The sequence below is a fragment of the Mustela nigripes genome, chromosome 1 (assembly GCF_022355385.1).
Source record: "Mustela nigripes isolate SB6536 chromosome 1, MUSNIG.SB6536, whole genome shotgun sequence".
NCBI classification, from domain to species: Eukaryota; Metazoa; Chordata; class Mammalia; order Carnivora; family Mustelidae; genus Mustela; species Mustela nigripes.
The window spans coordinates 121,583,267-121,605,604 of record NC_081557.1 but is presented as its reverse complement, the minus strand read 5'-3'; the positions used below and the strand labels follow the sequence as shown (position 1 = coordinate 121,605,604).

At 45.0% G+C, this 22,338-nt stretch overlaps 1 protein-coding gene across 4 annotated transcripts in view; it reads left to right on the top strand.

Annotated features, from left to right (window-relative positions):
* Positions 1-22,338, top strand: part of PTK2B (protein tyrosine kinase 2 beta) — a 122,027-nt gene that overhangs the window by 73,098 nt on the left and 26,591 nt on the right. For all 4 annotated transcript variants that reach the window (XM_059372761.1, XM_059372778.1, XM_059372784.1 and 1 more), the window contains 3 exons: positions 19,295-19,473; positions 19,996-20,083; positions 21,255-21,334. In XM_059372761.1, coding sequence (XP_059228744.1) covers positions 19,295-19,473; positions 19,996-20,083; positions 21,255-21,334 — 347 coding nt within the window. The remainder of the gene's footprint in view (positions 1-19,294; positions 19,474-19,995; positions 20,084-21,254; positions 21,335-22,338) is intronic.

Here is a 22,338-nt window from a genome sequence, read left to right as displayed (position 1 = left end):
GGGGAAGGAGTTCAGCTGGGAGACCACAGATGCTTCCCACAGAGCCACTCATGGTGCTATAAGAAAGAAGGCAGGGGACACCTGGGTGGCTCAGATGGTTAAGCCTCTGCCTTTGGTTCAGGTCTTGATCCCAGGGTCCTAGGATCAAGTCCCATATCGGGCTCCCTGCTCGACAGGGAGCCTGCTACTTGCTCTCCCTCCACTACTCCCCCTGCTTGTGCTCTTTCTCTCTCTGTCAAATAAAAAAATAAAATCTTAAAAAAAAAAAGAAGAAGAAGAAGAAGAAGAAGAAGAAGAAGAAGAAAGAACAAATTTGCCTCTTTTATAAAAAAAAAAAAAAGGAAGAAAGAAAGAAAGAAGGCAGTTGGACAAGCCCCTCCCCCTCTGTGCACCCCCTCCCTATTTCCTGTGCAGCAGGCCTACCGGCGGCCCGCCCCCCCACCCACAGATGCCTGCAGAAGTGAGCGCCGGGCCAACACACGGAGTTCTCAGCCTCTCTGTATTTATCCGCAGGCCTACATTCATTATATCGACAAATTAGCAGGCAGGTGCCTGTGCTTACGTTTCTATTTTGAATCTGCAGTTGTGCTGCTGAATGTCCCTGTTAGAGAGAGGCTTTTATCGCATCAGAATGAACGCTCTCAGAGTGATAAGTAATGCTAACTTTCGTTATTTTGTTCTTCAGTCCCTCTTTTAAAATTATCCCTTAGGTGTATTGAGAACTTGGGACTTGTAGAGCTATTGTATTTGTTCCCAAGGGCCTAGGCAACAGATCACCGCAAACTCTGGGGGGCTTTAAACAACAGAAATGTGTTCTCTCTCTGGAGGCAGGAAGGCCCATATCAAAGGGTTGGTGGGACTCGAAGCCAGACCCTTCCCTCGCCTATTGGAGATTCTGGGGCTCCAGGCTTCCTTGGCTTGGGGCTAGAGCACTCCAGTGCCTGCTCTGGCCTTTATCCTTCTGCTCTCCTCTCCGTGTGCTTCTCAACTGTGTGCCTTTTAGAAGGACACCTATCATTGAATTTAGGAGCCACCCAGAGAGTCTAGAATGGTCTCCTCTTGAGATCCTTAACTTAAGTACCTCTGCAAAGCCCCTCTTTTCCAAATGAGGTTCCATTCCTAGGTTCTGGGGAGCAGAGCAGGGACATATCTTTTGGGGGGTCATCATTCAACCCTATGCATCAGGTAGGATCATAATGTCTGTCACTGGTACCTCTGACCCATGTGTACAGTACGTTGTTGACTGAGAGCACTTAGCACGCATATGCACACCCATGCAGAAGCAAGGCTAGTTGTCAGGAAATGACACAGAACATGGACTGATGCCACCTGTCCCCACTGCTGTCCGGGGTCCTCAATCTCTGGGCACCCTGTGGCCAGCCTGTGCCCTGGTGGGATATTTCCTGTGACACTGTCAGGCTATGTGACACCACAGGCTGGTCTGTCCCTCCCCCAGATCTCACCCAGTCACATAACTTGAAATTGGGGACCAACTTTGTAGCACTAGCTCCATGACCTCCTCCTGTGCCTCCAGCACAGTATCCACCTGGCTCCTTGCTGTCTCCCCAGACAGCTGACTCTCGTGTGGAGGCTCACACTCATAATCTCCTCCTCAAACTCTGCTTCCCTTCCTGTCATTCCCAGCCCCTGTAACTGCTACTCTGTTCTCTTAGTTGACCGTGTCTCGGGCTGTAGATCTCAGAGTCATTCTTGAATTCTTTCTTTGTCTCACCCTCTGTATTTAGTCCATCAGGAAGTCCTGTCAACCCTGCTATCAAAACACATCCGGCTCCGACCACTTCCTTCCCAACACCTGTCACCTGGAGTGACACACTTGGCTCCTGTCTGCTTCTGCCCGTAGCCCGTTGTGGTCCATTCTGCCAAGAGTGACAGCGGGGAGTCTTTAAAACATCGCTCAGCTAGAGAGATATATTTGAGATCTAAGTTAGACCATCTTCACTGCTCTCCTTAATTTTTTCCCCACCGCTCTCCTTTAAAGATTTGTTTCTTTTTGAGAGAGAGAGAGAGTGAAAGCATGTGTGGGGGGAGGGGAGACCAGAGCAGGAGGGAGAGAATGTCAAGCAGATTCCCTGCTGAGTGCAGAGCCTGATGGGGGAATCGATCTTATAACCCGGAAATCATGACCGGAGTCAAAATCATGAGTCCGGTGCTTAACCAACTGAGCCACCGGGTCCCCCCACCGCTCTCCCTTAAACTGTCCAGTCCCTGGGCTCTCCAACTTTACCTTCTCGCTCATAGTAGAATCCATAGTCTTACATCAGCCTACAACAGATGTTGGCAGGTGACGACCTGCAGGCCAAATAGGGCCCACCACCCATTTTTGTAAATAAAGTATTATCGGGACACAGCCACACTCACTTGTTTACATAGTGTCTACGGCTTTTGAGCTACAACAGCAGAGTTGAGAAGGTGCGATAGAGACCACGTAGCCCTCAAGCCTAAAATATTTACAACCTGGACTTGAACAGAAAAGGTTTGCCAAGACCTGGCCTCGCTCTCTCAGGCCTTTCCTCCTGTCACTTTCTTCGGGCCTCTTCACCCCAGCCTCCTCGCCTCTTCACAGTTGCTCAAATGCAAAGCACTCTGGGGCTGCACACCTTAGGGAGGCTCCATGTGGTATGGTTTCTCGGGCCACCCCTCTCTCTCTCTTATTTCCTTTGGGGATCATTCAAATGCTCTTTATCAAAGAGGGCTTTGCTGGCCATCCCCAGGTAAAATAGCAGCCCCCTCTCATTCTGGTGCCTGTATCTGCTTTGTCTGTCTTCTTAGCACTTAGTAGAATCTGAGATATTATTATATGTATTTTTTGTTTAACACTGCCCCCCCCCAGTAGAAAATAAGCTCCAGGAGAGGGGGACTTGCTTTTGTTTCCCCAAATAGAATTAATTAATGTGTAGTTGTTTAACAATGGATGGATGGATGTGTGGATGGATGGATGATGGATTCCAGTTATAAAGCCAACAGAGATTTACTGGCTAGAATTCCACATCTCACTTCCAAATTCCAGCATAGGAGAGAGAGTTTCTCATTGATCTGGTATCTACAGGGGGTAATGTCTTTGGTCTGTGGCAGTAAATGCCCAAGAGGTCCTGTAAATAGGGCTGGAAGTCTGGTTTATATAACCACTACCACGATCTTCCTACGTGAGAGATGATGTGAGTCACAAGGGAGTTTTTAAGTACCAGTTTTCCAAATCCCATCCCAAATTCACTGAATTAGAATCTTGGGGTACTGGGACTGGCCACAGCCTCAGAGGACCTCTGCCAGCAGAATACCCATCTTGCTCTCATTCCCTAAAGGAGGATTATCAAAATCACTTGGATGGTGGTGAGCCCCAGGGTATGAGGTCATGTTACAGGGTTTGAGAATTCATGAGATACTCAGCGTGTTGAAGGGTCTATGAAAGAGTGACAGGAGACAGCTGGGTGGGGCAAAAGAGAAGAGAAAGCCGGTGAGTGCGCATCAGGTGGCTGGAGGTGGCCCCAAAGCACCCCTTTCCTCTATCCACACTTGACAGGCTATATAGTAACTGCCTCTTGTCCATCCCTAAGGAAAGGTAGCCTCTTGAAGAGCAGGGACTATGCCTTATTCACCATTTTATCCCCAGTGCCTAAACAGAGCCTAATACAAAGTAGTTGTTTGTGGAATGAATGAAGGAAGGAACGAATGAACTAATGCCTAGAGAGTACTCAGATGAGATCCAAAATCTTCCAGATCACTTGACATAGAGACCAAGTAGGAAGTAGACTAGAAGGAAGATTGGCATTCGTAAATAGTAATGTGTAGGAGGGGTAATAGAATTTCAGCTGGCTTCCCTGTATCATCTTGGGCAAGTCTCTTGACCTCTCTATGTCTCACTTTCTTCATTTATACACAAAATAAGTGATCTCTAAATTGCCTACGGCTGCAGAGTTCCAGCGTAAGATTTATAAGCTTAATCATCATTTCAACATTTGAGTGTCTATATAATTGGACATTATATTTTTGTGGCTACATCAGTGAGGTCTGCTTTCTAGGATCTAGAAGCCAAAATACCTATTCAAATTCATTTTCATCAAGCCCTGAGTGAATTTTGGTCATTCTTCTTCAGTCTGGCTCTGTGGCATTTACTGTCTAGCCAGCATTTTAATTTTAGAGTTTTATATTTTACAAGAGTTTATACATAGGGCATGAGGTCTCCACTTGGTAATGCATGTGCCAAGCACATAGGTATACACTGCGGCATTTGTCTCAGGCTAGAAGATGATGTTTGCTCTCACCAATTAAGTAGGACTTTGTTATGCCTAATCTGCACGACCAAGTCTATTATAATAGTGGAACTAAAACATTTATTTTTTAAGAGACTTTTTTTACAACTCTATAATGAATTTTCGAACAATATATATGAAATGAAAGCCACTGACCAGCACCTCTCATGAACATAAATGCAAACATTTTCAACAAAATGTTCACAGATGGAATCCAACAATTTATAAAGTGAATGCACATTCATCCAATATTAATAATAGCTTTTTATTTAACACTACCATGCACAGGCACTATGCTAAACTTTTCATATATATTGCCTTGTTTAATCCTCACAAAAACTCCAAGAGACAGGAAAATGTTTACATTTTACAAATGGGAATCCAGAGCAAAGAAATTAATTTGTCCAAAGTAGCAAAGCGAGTCAGAAATGAAACAGTTTCTGACACTCCTAAGGCCATCCTCTGAACCACTACATTGCATACAAAAGTTCAAACACAGGAAACCTGGAAGAATAAAAACATACGTATGGACATGCTGATATGTCTCACCCCAAGACAGCACTGTTCACATTTTGATGTACCTCATTCTGAATTTATTTGTTTTAGTTTCTAGCTGCTACCATTCTTTGTATGTGATTTCATATCTTAGACCTCCCTTTTATTACAATGGAAACATTTTCCAAAAGTTTTCCAAGCTCTTTAGACAATTCTTTTAAAGATTTTATTTATTTACGTGACAGAGAGAGACACAGCGAGAGCAGGAACACAAGCAGGGGGTGTGGGAGAGGGATAAGCAGCCTTCCTGCCAAGCAGGGAACCCCACACAGGACTCTGGGATCATGACCTGAGCTGAAGGCAGACGCTTAACATCTGAGCCACTCAGGTGACCCTCCTTAGACAATTTTGAAAACCAGCAAATAAACCCTCTGTGGTCCTCCCATTATTTCCAGAGCTCTTTTAAATTATTTCCACTGGCTGCTCGCTGGGGGGATTTTGCTACTTAAAAAATGTCCACAGTGAGTTTCTTGGTGCAACAGGGTTTTTCTGTATTTTTTTTTTAAAGATTTTTATTTATTTATTTGACAGAGAGAAATCACAAGTAGATGGAGAGGCAGGCAGAGAGAGAGAGAGGGAAGCAGGCTCTCCGCTGAGCAGAGAGCCCGATGCGGGACTCAATCCCAGGACTCCGAGATCATGACCTGAGCCGAAGGCAGCGGCTTAACCCACTGAGCCACCCAGGCGCCCAGGGTTTTTTTGTATTTTGAGTCATGTCTTCAGTACCTGGTTTGTTCTGATCTGCTCTAGCTACAGTAACAAAATACCACAGACTGGGAGGCTTAAACAACTGGAACTTCATTTCTCACAGTTCTGGAGGCTGGAAGTCCAAGCCTGTGGTTGGGCTCTCCTGAGGGCCCTCTTCCAGACCTGCGGAAGGCCACTGTCTTGCTGCGTCCTTACATGCCAGAGAGAGATAGAGAGATCTTGTCTCCCTTTTGTCTCTTTAAGGGCATTCATCTCATTCATGAGGGTTTTCAGGAACAGAATCCTTTTTGGAGTGTCACACTGTCATCATTGTCAGGATGTCCGGGCCATGGTGGGGAGGCGTGCGCTGGGAGGCAGCCACGGGTGATGAATGGTACCACAACCGCCCAGAACCATCCCGGCCCGAGGGCCAGCTGCGCCCGCTGAGACTCACGGATGTGAGCTATGAGGCATTACGGTGACGTGAACGCCTGGGGCCCGTCCCCCTGTGTGAGAAGTAAAATGTCATCAGTCATGCTGAAGTGACCTGCGTGACACTACATGCCACAGACGTGAATCGTAAATCATTCCTTAAAGAGGCATTTTAAGGGGGATGTTTTTGGGGAAGTATGTGAAGTACTCCTGGTCCTTTCCTGTCACGCTCTTCACTCCTCCTGGACCTCAGCTGGGCACCAAGAGCCCTTCCTCCCTTGTGGCTTATTAGTAAATCCAAACATTTGACCCAACAGTCTTCTTTTTAACAGAATGTTTTCATTGCTCAGAGACACCTCTTATGTTCTGTTCAAGTCATTTAAAGAGAAGGTCTCTAGTTGCCCTTTTGACCTGTTCTGTGCACTTCCCCAGAGCTTTACTTCCGGCCCTACATGGAGCAGGCAGGGAAAAGGAAGGAGCCCGCTGTAGTGAGCTCTCGCCCCTGGAAATGTAAAACGGTCCGTGGCTTTCTTGCTCCAAGCAGAAGGAAGTCATTTTTCTCTGTATTACTTCTTCCCAGCCAACTTCTTCATGGCCATGACCTGACATCCTTCAAGGCTCATTTATCACACATCAGCCTCTGGCTGCTGCTAATACTGGCTTCGGCTTGGAAAAAGAATCAGGTCCCTTTTCCAGAAATGACTTTCTTCAGTCACCTGTGCTCCTTGTACAGAGCTCAATCACTGTTGGCATAGTGGCAACCATGGCATCCTTCTCTTCCCTCCGCCATTACCGTGGAGGTGGGTTTCCGGAGGTCCCAGTTCCCATTCAGGCAGAGGGGATCTGAGGAGCCTCTGACCCATGCATCTTTGGACTCCAGTTCAGGCTCTCCAATTTATATCTCAGTTACAGACTTCCTGAGTTCAGTAACCCAACTCTCCAGGTTGGCTTGCCTCTTCTGATCCCATGCCTCTCCCTTCTCCTTTGCCTGCCCATCATGATCATGGTCACCATCTATTAAGACCTACTATGTGCCAACCGCTCTGCCAAGCTCTTTAATCCACATAAAGCTGGCCAGCTTGCTTTTTCCTTGAGGCCAGGCTCAGTGCAGTGTCACATTCCAAACAATATTAGTCTGTCCTCTGAAAAGAATTGAAAATCAAGTAAAAATTTTATTCTCTTCAGGAGAGAAATCACTGGGGTTTCAACTTCAAGATAGCAAAATTTCTTAAAATTCTAACACTTATTTCTTAATATCCATTTGGTTGTCTGCTGTCCAGAAATACCTTTACTTGCATTTTCGGATTCCTGAATTCTGACCCATGCAGGCTCTTCTCTTCCTCCCCTTTGTTGTTCATTTCAAGATCTGTTCTTGTTCTTCCTTCAGTCATTCTCTGCTTCTTTCAGTGTAAGTCAAATCCAAATGGATTGACTCTTCACTTTTACCCTCCCCATCACCAAGTTTATGCCACAAAGGTGCAAGAGTTGGGTGATGCACAGAAACCCCTTAGAAGAGGAAGGAAGGGACAGTTAGCATGCTTATAATTTAATATCTGCTCTTTTTATTTATACCACTTTCTATCTTATCTAGTCCCACCCAAAATCCCAATGGAAGGGGTACTTTCCCATTTTACAGATGAGGAAATGAGGTTAGGCGACCTGGTTAAGACCACCCAGCCATGGCGGGATCCATGGCCTGATCCAGACCATGCTCCTGATCTCTCAAACATTTTTAACCATGGGTCACTGTCCTTTGTAACCCCAGGTTGTTATCCAGAAAGCTGACTCCTGTTCATTTACTCATCCGTCCTTTCTTCAACTATCTGTGCCAAGCAATGGGCTCAAAGCAGGGGATGAGATTGCATGTCAGATTTGGCTTCTGACCTTGGACTTGAAAGGCTAGGAAGGCCAACATGGACAAGTGTTTGAGTTGTAACTAGTAAATGTCGGTGTCAGTTTCTTAGGACTGCCATAATGAAGTCCCACAAGTGTGGTGACCTAAAACATCAAAAAGTCATCATCTTACAGTTTTGGAGGCTAGAAGTCCACAGTCAAGATGCTGGCAGAGCCATGCTCCCTCTGAAACTTGCATGTTCCTCTTTTTAGTTCCTAGTGGTTTGTGGGCCATCTTCTGGCATTCCTTGGCCCATAGACATATCACTCAAATCCTCCCCCTTCATATGACCCGTCTCCCTGTGCGCATGCCTCCCTCTCTGTCCAAAATTCACCTTCTTATAAAGACACCAGTCCTGTTGGATTAGGGCTCACCCGAATGACCTCATTTTAAACTTGGTCAGTCTGTAAAGACCCTATTTTCAAATAAAGTCACATTCTAAGGTATGGTGGTTAGGATTTCAACATATCTTTTGGGGGCCACACAATTCAACCTGTAACAGTATCTGACTATATGTGTGTGCACAGTTCTTTGAGGACCCAGGGAAGGAAACAAGCCCTATCAATGCAAGTCAGGGAAGACCTCACAGTGCTGGCTGTCCCCAAAAGCTTGCCGGGAGGAGAGCACGGAGACAGGGGAGTAAGGGGTCCTCCAGATAGGAAGAGCGTGCTGTGCTTGGCAAAGGAGACTGGAGCTGACAGCATGTCCTGGGTGAGGGAGCGAGATGAGACTTCTATGCCTCAGGCTAAAGAGTTTGGTTTTAAACCAAAGTCATCTGTTAAACTCTGCCCTCAGTCTCAAAGTGGAGACTTTATAAATAGAATTTAAGCAGGATTTTTCCAAACTAAGGCTTTAATTTATTAAAACTGTAAATTCAGCCATCTTTAAAAAGAGGAACACTGTGCCTTCCTTAGGAAAGCCTGGGTGTCTCAGTAGGTTAAGTGTCTGCCTTCAGCTCAGGTCATGATCCCAGGGTCCTGGGATTGAGCCCCACGTTGGGCTCCCTGCTCAGTGGGAGTCTGCTTCTCCCTCTCCCTTTGCCCCCCCCCCAGCTTGTGCTGTCTCTCTCTCTCTCTCTCAAATAATAAAATATTTAGGGGAAAAAAAAAAAAGAGAGGAGCATTGTGCCTTCCTTAGAACAAAGAGTAAGGAGAATAAGTGAGGTCAAGGTGGGAAAGCAGCTTGGAGGCCAGGGCCCCAGGTGGGGTCCCGTGAAACCGAGTGTGCCTTGTGCACTTGCACGCAGGAGGTGAGTCAGTGTGTGCTCTCGTGAAACTCATCTGGGGAAGTGACTGAAACTGGATTGGGCAGAAGGAGAGAGGATGGGCTGCGAGGTGGCCACCGTCCAGGGAGCTCTGGTGGTCGGATGAAAAGACAGGGCCTTGAAGTCCCTGAAGTGACCAGTCACCAGATATGGGCTGCTCCTAGTAAGGGCTGTGACCCCAGATGGGGTGTGGGTGCTTTGGATGGGGGCACCAGGCTGTCTGCTCAGTTGTTTCTAAAAACCCAGCCACTAACATGAATATATTTAATAAGCTCAAACAACAACAACAACAAAAGTAGGTGTTTTGTGTAAAAAAAAAAAAAAGAAAAAGGTGAACCTGAGAAAGTCATGGGACTCCTAAAGAAGTAATAAAAACTGTGACTGAGGTATAAAGATAGACCTTTAGATGAAAGGAACAGAAAAAGACACAAGAAACAGCCCAGCACATACAACCACTTAATATTAGACACCCTTGTGAAAACAAGTTAACTTCAAGCTGTGTACCTCACACTATATACAAAAATCTGTTTCAGATAGAAAAAAAAAAATTGTGACCAAGGACCAAAAAAGAAGAGAGAAAGTGGTCTGAGTACTCGATTGCTTGGGTGACTTTTTCTCTGGGGATATAAATGCTCCTGGACATGGGACAGCATTCAGTCCTGTCCCTGCTTTGTTGATGACTTACAAGAAGAAATGCCAGAGAATCGAGAGGCAAAGGTGATTTGGGGTCTTCACACCTATTTGATAAAGCAAATAAGTCAATGGCAACCAGGCGGGAAGAAAAGCCTTAGCAATTCCACTGTGTGCAAGAAGGTGTGAGCCAGCGGTGGTCCGAGGGCTTGTTTCTCAGTCACACTCAGAAGAGCAGAGGTAATGTTTTCCCTATCTCAAAAAAAATATGTGTGTGTGTGTGTGTGTGTGTGTGTGTGTGTGTGTGTGTATAAATACATCCTGGGCTTACATCAATAATAAGTGATAAAATTAAGGCAGCTTTTTTTTCCTGTTAAGTTACATATGGCAATTTAGTGACTAGGCAAACATCTCAAACTCTTGTTCCTAAAAAGTGATTTATTGATAGAGAAAAAAATACTGACTCATTAAGGGCAATTTATGAGCTGTGGGCAGAGGGTTGCTTTTGCCGCTCCCACCGTTTGCTGGAGAAACCATGTGAAGGGCAGAGGAGAGGCCGTAATGGGGAGGGCAGGGCTGATAGAAAGGCCCCCAGTGTGAGATCATGTCAGAACTTGAGTTTACTCTTCTTTTACACTGATTCCCCACTCCCACTCTGGGTCCCCTCAAGTGAAGCTGCTTTCTTCCTCTTACCCTAAAGAAAAACAAGCTCCTTGAGTCCGGAGTTGGAGGGTGCTCTGTGTGTGCACTGGGGCTCCCCACAATGCTTTGCAAAGTGAGTACTTATAGGAAGTTGCTGATGGTTTGAATGAAGGAAGCATTCTGTGGCTTCATATGACGAGGGTAGTGAAAAGCAGGAAGGAGACCGGCTCGGGGAGCTTGTCATCCTTCCAGAAAGTGTATGTCAGAACCGGGTTGTTGTGACTTCAGAATGCATGCTCTGTGTCCCCCCAGGGTGGGCAGCCATGTTTCTCCTGCCTGACAGATCTGCACACTTCGCAGTGCAGTTTTGACACAAGGCAATTCTGGACCTGGCACAGACTTGGCAGGTTGAGAGCCCAGTGCCCCTACCCATCACCCCTCCTCAAAACCCAGTCACAAGCTCCTGGCTCCCCAGACCACCCGCACTTTGGACCAACCGGCTACCAGTTTGGGGGTTCCTGCTTCCCACCCTGCCCCGGGTTTGTTAATTTGCTAGAATGACTTGCAGAACTTAGGAAATTGCTATCCTGATGATGACAGCTTTATTATAAAAGATGCAAACCAGGATCGGTTAAATGAAGAGATTCATGGGACGGATTGTAAGAGGATCCCAAACATGAAGTTTCCATGTCCTTAGGATTAAGCGTCACCCTCCGGGCACGTCAATGTGCATCACAAACCAGGAAGGAAGCTCATGTGAACTGGAGTTTTTATTGGGGCTTTGTTACGTAGGCAGTCAGTTGATGGATGGATTGGTTGAACCATAATTGGACTCTCCAGGTCTCCTCTTGCCCCTGGAAACTAGGCTGATATGTGGCTCAAAGTTCCAAACCTCTAATCATATAGTTGGTCCTTCCAGCAAAGCGGGTCCCCATCCTGAGACTATCTAGGCACCCCCCCTTGACTCACCTCATTAGCGTAAACTCAGGTGTGGTCCAAGAGGCCCACCATGAACAGCAAAGACTCTACCACTGAGAAAATCCCAGAAACAGGGACAAAGATCAGCCAAGTTCTTTGTTATCTAACATACTTTCATTAGTAACCAAGGAGGTGATGGTGGTAGTCGATGGAGGTGCCTCTCTCTAGGACCTTCTGGTTTGCCCCCCGGGAAAACTGCTCCCACCATAGGCATCTGCCAGGACCAGGCAGCCTCACAAATAATGCACTTTATGTTTAGAAAACATCCAACTTCTTCCTTACCACAAGAGGAAATCTAAATTCCTGTGAAAATCTGTTGGACAGAGCCTCAGTGAATTTCTACCCCAAGGACCTAAAATGACCCCACCACCCTTACAACAGAAATTCGCTGCTTTTTAGAAAGGAAGGTAGGCAAATGTCTCGACATGCTGTGTCCTGGAGAGTTTCACCCACCACAGAGCAAAGAGCAGGATTCAGTCCGGCCCCTCTCAGAGACCGTAAGTGCAAGAGGAGGCATGAGACCTTGTCTGGGCTGAAAGAAATCTTACTCATTTATTTGATGTGGTCCCTTTACTTCTCGTCTGCCTGGGGGTCGCCCTCACCAGAACTTCTCTGTTTAGTCTGAAATTATTTCAAACTTTAAAAAATGTTGAAAGAACAGTACAAAGATCTCCCATAGTGCCTTCACACAAATTCCCGCAGGAGTTGTGTAGCTGGCATGCCTGGCAGCAGGAGCACCTGCCCCAGGGGCCCCACACAGACCAGGTTTGGTCCTTCCCCACCACGGACAGTACCCAAAGGTGGAGAAACAGTGGTGGCGAAACGAGGAAGGGTTTTATTTCAAGGAGGACAACACTGGGAAGACAGTGGACTAGCGTCTCTCAGACTGCCCTCCAAAGTGCTGAAAATACTTTGGGGTTGATGTAAGGAAAATGTGGTGCAAGGTGAGTGGGGACTGTGCAGGCAGACAGTGAAGGACAGTGGATCACTGTCGTGGGGTCAGTTAAGGGTCTGGCTGGCTCAGGGCAGGTCCTATTGCTTAAAGGAGGTAGTTTCTCTTCCCATCAAAGAATGCTTTGCCCACAGAGTCTTTTGCCTGAGTTAAGAGATAACGCTGGGGTGGGGGTGGGGGGGCTGTGGGTCCAGATCAGCTGGGAAGAAGGACTTAATTAAAAAGTCTGGAGTCACAAAGAAGGAAGTCCTCTCTCAGTTCAGATCTACCACATGCCTTATTTAGTAGCTCTGACTTTTCCGACACACATATGTCCATTGTCGTTATTCTTTTTCTGATTTATTTGAAAGCAAGTTGCAGCAACACTACTGCCTCACCCCAAATACCCAGTATTTGTTTCCCCACAAGGACACTCTCCCACAGAACTAGCCTGCAGCCATCCAAAGGAGAAAGCCAAGACTGCTGGGATACTTGCCTTTGTATCAGAATATCTGTTCAGATTTCACCACCTGTCCTCCCAGTGTCCATTTTTCCTACCTAGCCCAGAAGCACACGCCGCATTTAGTCGTCACGTCTCTGTGGTCTCCTCCAGTGCCAAAGAGTTCCTTGGTCTGAAAGATGGCAGGCCTTTTCAAGAGGATGGAACAAAGGGGGCCCCCCCCCCCCCCGCCCTCCGTAGCACTATTGACAGGAATGCAAGCCGGTGCAGCCATTCTGGAGAAAACAATATGGAGCTTCCTCAAAAAGTTAAAAATAGAACTACCCTAGAACTACCCTATGATCCAGCAATTCCAATTCTGGGCATTTATCAGAAGGAAATGAAAACACTAACTCAAAAAGATATATTCATCCCCATGTTCATGGCAGCATGATTTACAATAGTCAAGATATGGAAGCAACCCAAGTGTCTGTCCATAGATGAATGGATGAAGAATATTGTGGTATATATATACAATGGAATATTACTTAGCTGTAAAAAATGAAATCTTGCCATTTGCAATGACCTGGATGGACCTGGAGTGTATTGGGTTGAGTGAAATAAGTCAGAGAAAGACAAATACTATGTGGTTTCTCTCATATGTAGAATCTAACAAATCTAACAAACCAAACCAAAACAAAAGGTCAAGCTTATAGATACAGAGAACGGACTGATGGTTTCCAGAGGGGAGATGCAGTGGGGAGTGGGCAGAATGGGTGAAGGGGGTCAAAAGGTACAAACTTCCAGCTATAAAATAAATAAGTCATAGGATATAAGATACAGCATGATGATTATAGTCCATAATATAGTATTGTATGTTTGAAAGTCACTAAGAGATTAAATCTTAAAAATTCTGATCACGAGAAAAAAAATTCTTGATGATCTGTGATATTGTGGTAACTATATGTGGTAACACCACTTTTGTGGTGATTATTTTGCAGTGTGAACAAATACTGAATCATCTATATGCCTGAAACTAATATAGTGTTATGTCAATTACACCTCAGGGAAAAAAAAGGTAACAGTTACCAAAAAAAAATACAGACCTTTTATTCTAGAGGTCTCTGGGAAGATGGGAAGACCCCTTACCTCGGGTCGTATAACTAGACTTGGCCAGGAACCCTTGTCAGGAATCTCAGAAATGATTCTGCACTCTTCTTGGTGCATCAGGGTGGGAGGCATGCTTTGTTTACCTGTCCTACCAATGATGTTAACCTTGATAACCTGGTCATTTGCATCTGCCAGGTGTGTGTGTGTGTGTGTGTGTGTGTGTGTGTGTGTGTATGACTAGAGTCTGAGGGAAGATACACCGAGACTATGTCAATATCCTATTCATCATCAGATCTCCACCCTCCAGCTCTGTCATACATTAATGAATCATGCCTAAACCAACCAACACTATTTGTGGTCAAATGGTGATTTCCCATTTCCATCCTTTCTTCTACTACATTTTTAGTAGTTGGCATTCTACTTTAATGAAGAATAGTCCCTTCTGCCTCATTTATTTATTTGTCTGCCTCAGATTCTGTTTTATTCAGTGGGATGTAATCCATTCCTATCATTATATTATATTATATTATATTATACTATATATTTTTGGTTTTAGTTTTATTTTTTTACTGTTCTTTATTTAAATTCAATTAATTAACATATAGTGTACTATTAGTTTCAGAGGTAGAGTTCAGTGATTCGTCAATCTTGTATAACACCCAGTGTTCATGACATCACATGCCCTCCTTAACATCCATCACCCAGTTACCCCATTCCCCTCCAACAGCCTTCAGTTTGTTTCCTTTGTATTCCTATCATTAGATATTTTTATACTTAGGTGTCCCAGATCTGTCCTATGCCAGCCCCTTTAAGTTAATACTGTTTCCTTGTTAAATATCCCAACATTCTCTAAATACTTCCCTTTTTTCTAGAACAAAAAGATATTCCAGGCTTATTTTGTACTTTCTTTGCCTCAGCCCTGGAATCAGCCATTTCTCCAAGGATACCTGGATCTTCTTTTTATTTTTTTTAAACATTTATTAATTTATTTGAGAGAGAGGGAAGGAGAGAATGCACACAGAGGGGAGGGGCACACCCCTCACTGAGTGCAGAGCCTGACACTTGGTTCCAGCTCCAGACCCTGAGATCATGACCTGAGGCAAGATACAGAGTCAGATGCTTAACCAACCAAGCTCCCAAGAGCCCCCACACCTTCACTGTCATTGTAGTGGAGAAGGGTATTTGGAAACTAAGACTCAAAGTTTGGTCTGCAAATGACCATCTGGGTGTCATTGACTTCAAGCCCTTTCAGTACACATAAGACTCTGAATAGTGCATGCTCACGTGCTCTCTGTCTCCAGCCCTCTAAAACCGTGAGTCCTCACCAAGCCTTTCAATTCCAATTGAAATGGTCCACTTTAGCCTTCTCCTCTCCATATTTGAAATACTTTCTCCAACATTAAGAAGTCCGTTTCCCATTATCTTTAATATATTTACTCTTTTGCTGGATCCCCCTATAGGTAAACATGATCTTCACTGCACCAGCATCTCTTCCCCTGGCTCCACCTCCTCCTTTACTCTGTTCCTGGCTTTGCAGCCACTGCCAGCCCCTCTGCCTCTTGACTTTGGCCTTGGTCATACCATGTGTTCCAAGAGGAGGAAAAAGTAAAAGAGACAAAAAAGTAGAAGAGGACATCAGGGCTTTGTTCTTTAAAGCTTTCTTTGTCTTTACAAAAACACCAGAATCACCAGTGGAGGTCTAAAGGGAGCTCTCTGCCTCCTAACTCTCTTTTGTTTGCAGAAAATACAGATTTATTCATTCATTTGATTTTTTAAATTCATTTATTTTATGGTATTCATTTATTCACTATTTTGTACGGATACTTCAAAAATGGTGGAAGCACTTGACTGGACTGATATTCCTGAAGATGACAATGATGAAATCTGGACAAAATAACAAGGCAATGATCTTGAAAGCCCTGAAGAGTGACCATAACCAGCTGAGACTAGAGGGAAGACTGCTCTTGAGAGCAGAATGTCTGGCTTTTTGCCTGAGGGCACTTTCCAGTCTGGGAGGGTTGGGAGGGCAGAAAGCTTCAGCCTTATGGGCTTGAGGCATCAGAGGATATAATTTAGGGCTGACTGAGCAACCAGAGGATGTAGGAAATTCCTGGAGACGAGGGAGCCGCCAAAGGAGTGAACCCTGAAATAGAAAATTAATTTTAATTTTTAAAATTTTCAAAAATATCAAAATACACAAACTATTTAGAAATAAATGTAACAAAAGACCTGCAAAACTATACACTGAAAAGTGCAAAACGCTGCTGAGAAAAATTAAAGAAGAGTAAAATTAAGTGGAGAGGTATACCATGTTTGTGGTTTGGAAGACTCTACTCTAAGATGTCAGTTCTTCCCTGTTAAGCTATAGATTTAACACAATCTCAATCATGATTCAGCAGGCATTTTATTTTATTTTTTTTAAGATTTTATTTATTTATTTGACAGCGAGAGCTCACTAGTAGACAGAGAGGCAGGCAGAGAGAGAGGGGGGAAGCAGGCTCCCTGCTGAACAGAGAGCCTGATGTGGGGCTCAATCCCAGGACCCTGGGATCATGACCTGAGCCGAAAGCAGAGGCTTTAACCCACTGAGCCACCCAGGCACCGCTCAGCAGGCATTTTAAATAGAAAGTGACAAACTGATTAAAAAATGTATATGGAAGTGCAGAGACCCAGAATAGCACAATAATCTGGTAGAGGAGATCATAAAAGTTTTGTGCTATTTGACTTTAAGATATCCTCTAAAGCTACAGTAATGCAGGCAGTCTGGTAGTGGCAGAGTAAAAACAAAGATTAGTAGATCAGGAGTGAGGGTCTAGAAATAAATCTAAACTTATATGGCCAACTGGTTTTGACAAAGGCAGCAAAACAATTTGATTGGAAAATGAAAGTCAACAACCACTGCTGAACAATCATAGATCTTTAAGGAAAAAATAAATGTTGACCCCTACCTCACACCACATATAAAAATTAATTCAAGATGGATCACAGACCTAAAAGGAAAAGTGAAAACTATAAAGTTCATTAAAAAAATAGGAGAATAGCTTCATGATTTAGAGGCAAGCAAAGATTTCTTAGACAATATGCAGAAAGCACTGACCATTGAAGAAAATTTTGATAAGACTTTACCAAAAGAAAGTGACAAAGAAGTTAATAATAGGCACAATACAGACCTGGAAAAAATATTTATGAAACACATACAAAGTACTTTGATGTAGAATCTATAAGAATCACCTACAACTCAATAATAAAAAGACAACACAGAAAAATGGACAAAGATTTGGAACAAACACTTCACAAAAGAAGATACATGAATGGCCTGATGAAAACGTGTTCAATATCATTAGTCATCAGGGAGATGAAAATTAAAAGAACAATGAGATACCATACATAACCATCAAGGTGACTAATATTAAAAAGACATCCAACACCAAATGTTGGTGAGGATTTTGTGTAATGAACATCTCATATATTCAGTAGAAATATTGAACAGAATGATCATAGCAGCTTCTTAGAATGTTAAACATACATCTACCTTTGACACAGTAATTTATACTTCTAGGTATTTATCCAGAGGAGATGACAGCAAACGTACACCAAAAATCCTGTATAATAATGTTCATAGCACTTTCATTCACAGTAGCACTTTCATTCACAGTAGAAACAGAGGAATGAATTATATATACTAAATGTTTCCATCATATGAAGTTCTAGAATAGGCAAAACCTGGAGGAAAATTGGTTGCCTGGAATTGGGGTGGGCATGGGCATGAGAGTGACTGAGAAGGGATAAGAGGGAACTTTCTCGGTGTCTTGGAAAGGTCTGTATCTTAATTACTGGCATGTGGATTACACATAAACTGTATAATTGACATGTGTGCATTTTAATGTCCATAAATTTTACCTTAAAAGAACTGTAAAAAGTGGTAATAGTTGACTGGCGGTTGGGTGTCAGAGGTGGAATAGATGAAGCAAGAATGGTTGAATGTTGATAATTGTTGAAGCTGGGTGTTGTGTACATTGAGATTTATTATACTTTTCTTTCGACTTCAGTATACTTAAAATTCCAATAATTGCAGGGGTTCCCAGTCCTGGAGAAATTAGACATAGGCCAGTAAGTTTCATGTGGGGCAGGGAAGGCTCTACATTTAAAAACAGCAGAGGTTGGGACTCCAGGTTGGGCTCGGGAATGACATAGAGGCTCTGGATAATATAACCATATGAGTGGACAGAGCAGTACAGAGGGTGAATGGCAGGAGAAACAGGTGGAAGTAATGACAAAAAGGTCAACTTTCCATCTGTGAGCTCTTTGCCTGTGTCTCTCTTGCTATAGGTCCATTGATCACAGCCTTCTTCCCCATCCCAAGACCACAGTTCTGATTCCTGCACTGACTTGTAACAACTGTTACCGTGTGCTTTCTGTGACTCAGTTTCCTTATCTGAGTAAGAGCTGACTGCTCTGATGGTCATTTGTTTCCCTAATGGGGAAGGGATCTTTTAGCTTGGGGTCATTTAGCTTTACCACTGCATAAAGTTGAAGAGGGCTGGCAGGACCAAGGCATGTTGGTGCCCAAGCAGACTAATAATTTGTCATTCCTTCAAAACAGTACTATTTAAATATGAGTTTAACATTTTATTAGTGAAAATTCGAAGAGTTTTTTAAAAATCTGCCTTTGATGGTACTTTCTGCTCCATTGGGAATGGGCTCAATTCACCAGTTACATGTGCAACCATACGAGAAACCTGAATTAAACTGAAACTAATGTGATTTCAGAATGAGGCGGGACCTTATAGATGGGCTTCTGGGCGGCTGCCCAGTGGGCTTCTTCTTGATCCAGCTCTGTGTTGAGGCCAGGAAATGATGGCCTCAGGCTATGGGCAGGCTGACTTCTACCAACAGGAAAGCAAGAATAGTAGGCTTCCCAATTTCTTCCCAACACTCTGTTTCCTGTGGCCATGCTTCTTATGTGTAAACTGGGCCACTTAATCCATTAATGGGAGTCTCATGTTCTGGCTTGCCCAGCCCCAGCACCCCGTGAAGCTGCCTGGCTTAGTAGAAATCCTCAGAGTCCACTGGCCCTGGGTTCAAAACCCCAGGTTAATTCCATGAGCTGTGTAACCCACATTGGTTTGATCATCAGCCAAATGGAGATGTAACACCTACTTCCCTGTGTTGTATGGGATTTCATGAAACAATAATGTATGCAAGAGGTCTGGAGTACCTACCACAGACCCTCAATTATGCTGGCTAAATCGGAAGCCATTCTGAGGGTGATTTTACATGGCAGATACTCATTAATTAATCATCAGTTTGGTTGGAGTGGGCTGCAGAAGCACAGAGTCTGTGCTCTTTGCCTCAGCTGCATTTTCTCCCACCCTAGAGAATCATACTTCCGGGGACTGCATGAGGACTGTGGGAACCTAGCAGGGGGCATCCCTGAATCATGTCTCTCTGTTCTCCTCCCCAGGATGTCATCGCCTCCATCCTGATGAGTGGACGGATCGGGCCCAACATCCAGCTGGCTGAGTGCTATGGGCTAAGGCTAAAGCACATGAAGTCAGATGAGATCCATTGGCTGCACCCGCAGATGACAGTGGGGGAGGTGCAGGACAAGTACGAGTGTCTGCACGTGGAAGCCGAATGGAGGTAGGAGAAGAGCCCTGGGTTCTCAAATGGGGAAAGAGGAGTACAGAGTGGGGAGGCCCTGGGAAGTCCTTCCTCAGAGCACTTCCCAACCTCTAAGAATCTTCTAGAAAATCTGAGTGGCATTTTAGGCCTAGTCCTCTTGCAGCCTCCAATGCATGTATTGGCCAAGGCCTAACATAGACTCATAGCACTTACCGGGCAGATATCAGGAATAACCCCAGGCAGGATGCTCTTGGAACTATGGAGAAGGAGGAGCAGTAGGGCAGGGAGGATAGAGAACCAGGTCAAGTGCTGATCTGCAAACCTAAGGAAAATAATTGCCACGAGGGGGAAGAGTTGGAGAGTCAGGACTAGCATTGACTACCACCTGCTGGGCTCCATGGTCCTCCACGCTCCTCCACCCAACCACAGAGGAGTGAAAGAAGAAGCAAGTCCTGAATGGGTGGCCATCAGCCTCATGGGCAGACCCATACATGACCAGCTTCCCTGTGTCAACCAGAGAGTCTGAACTTCCCGTCCCAGGTATGACCTACAAATCCGCTACTTGCCAGAGGACTTCATGGAAAGCCTAAAAGAAGACAGGACAACGCTACTTTATTTTTACCAACAGGTAGAAGTATTTTATCTTTTTGTTCCTAGGGTCCTATCTCATCATCTCTTCGGGAGATAGAAGAACAAAGCACAGATTTGGGAGGTCCCAGTCTAGGAAACTTCTCGTGGAGACATACATGCCTTGGTCCCTGGTCAGCAGTTCCAACCCTAGTTCTCTCATGGCTCCTTGAGGGCTGGCTTACCCCTCCCCATGTGCACAGCTCCTTTTGGACTTTGATGGTCATTATTTACTGCCCAGGAGACCTGGTGGTGAGCAGACAGTGTAGGTCCAAAGAGAAGGGGTAGTCTTAGCATGCAGACTCTCGCACACCTGGCTTCTAGCCCAGTTCTGCCATCTACTAACCCAGGATCCTCCGAGGGTTTAACTTACCTGCCTGAAGCTGTTTCCTTTTCTAGAAAATGGAGGTGATAAGAATAACATTTGCTTTATAGGGTTGTGGGGAGGGCCAAATGGTATCATTATCAGGGTGCTAGTGTACCAGTTCTTTGCAGAAAAGAATCTCTGATTTATAGCACGTGCCAATTTCCATGGTACAAATATTGCCCCACCATGGGTGGCATTTTGAAGCTACCGGTATGATCATACAGCTTGCAAAACTTCAGAAGCTTTAATACCTGGCTTTCATGGGCTGTTTGGAGCTGCTGTAACATGCCACTGCCTGTAATAATGCAGGTAGCGTGCCTAGCACAGGACGGGTCACAGTGAGCACTGAGGATGTGTGAGCCTGCTGCCACCGTCGTCTGTCTGGTCCCTGGTTTGCTGGACACAAAGCCAGACCCTGATTGTAGAGTGGATGACATCTGTCACTATTTACCAACAAGTCCTGGAATAAATGATTGGCTCATGCCTGAATTCCAGTTTCTTTATCTCTAAAGTTAAGAGTGGAGAGGAGAATTTGAACTCCAGCCTCATAAAGTCATGAGAGCATGTGTCTGGAAATGCTTTCAAAAATCAGAAGGCCTTGGCCTGTGGGGGCATGATTCTGGAGGGCTCTGGAGGGATGCAGAGGCTACACATTTGTGCATGGTGGAGGGGGCGGTGTGAGAGAGAGAGTGACAACTTGGGACTGCAGAATTGTATTCAAAGCCCCCACCATCTCCTGGGGTCTCTGTTCAGGGAAACAGGGAAGGAGAGCATAACTCTCAACTTTGGCCTTTCCCCTCACCAGCTACGGAATGACTACATGCAACGCTATGCCAGCAAGGTCAGTGAGGGCATGGCCCTGCAGCTAGGCTGCCTGGAGCTCAGGTATGTGGCCTCAAGGATCCCCCCAGGGACTGGAGTTCTTGGCCATCTTTGTCTTACATCCAGTTTGGGAAACAAGAGTGGGTACATGGGGGTGGGGTGACAAATGGTGGCTGACATAGGGTAAAGTGCTCACTGTCTTGTCCTTAGAATAGAAGGGCCAGTCCCATCTCTGGTCAGGGTCCCCTGCTTCCTTTGGCTGCCACTGCTCTTGCCTCCAGGCTGCCTGTTTCTTCCATCTATCTGCCATTCCAGTGATTCAGTAAATGTTTCTTTGAGCACTAGGCAAGGTCCTGGGAGATATTCTAATGTTGGGTTTCCATCTGTGTTGTTCACTGCTATGACCTCAGTGGCAGTAAGCACTGATAAATATGTATAGAATTAGCAAGCCATGCAGAGGTGCCCTCAGACTTCTGGGTCTGGTCCAGGAAGTGACAGGTGTGTCCACGGTTGCTTATAATACAGAATGAAATAGGTGCCAAATATTTCTCTCCTTGTTTAAAGTTTGCAGGATTTCTCCATCTTAGCACTAGGGACATTTGGGGCTGGATAATTCTTTGGTTGGGGGGCCATCCTGTGAATTATAATATATTTAACAGCATTCCTGGCCTCTACACACTAGATGCTGGTGGGACCATCCTCCTCCTAAGCAGATGTGACAACCAAAGATTTCCAGACATTGCCAAAGGCTTCCAGGCTGGAGAGGGAGGTGTCAAATTGCTCCTGGTTGAGGACCACTGAACTGGGCCATATACCCGAGCCACTGAATGCTAGACATTCCAACAATCAGTGTTGGCTGCCTTGGGTCATTTATTTTTAGAGGACACAGATAGAACTGCCATCTTCCTCCTCTGCCCCAAAACTGGGCAGTCCCAGAGCTGGGTCTCCCAAAACATAAGGCAGGAGCCCTTCTTAGGAGACATGTCTCTTCTTAGGAATGGAATTTGTGGGTTTTCCTTTTCTTCATGATTTAGTAAATAACGTTTTTTTTATTCTCATAATATTCT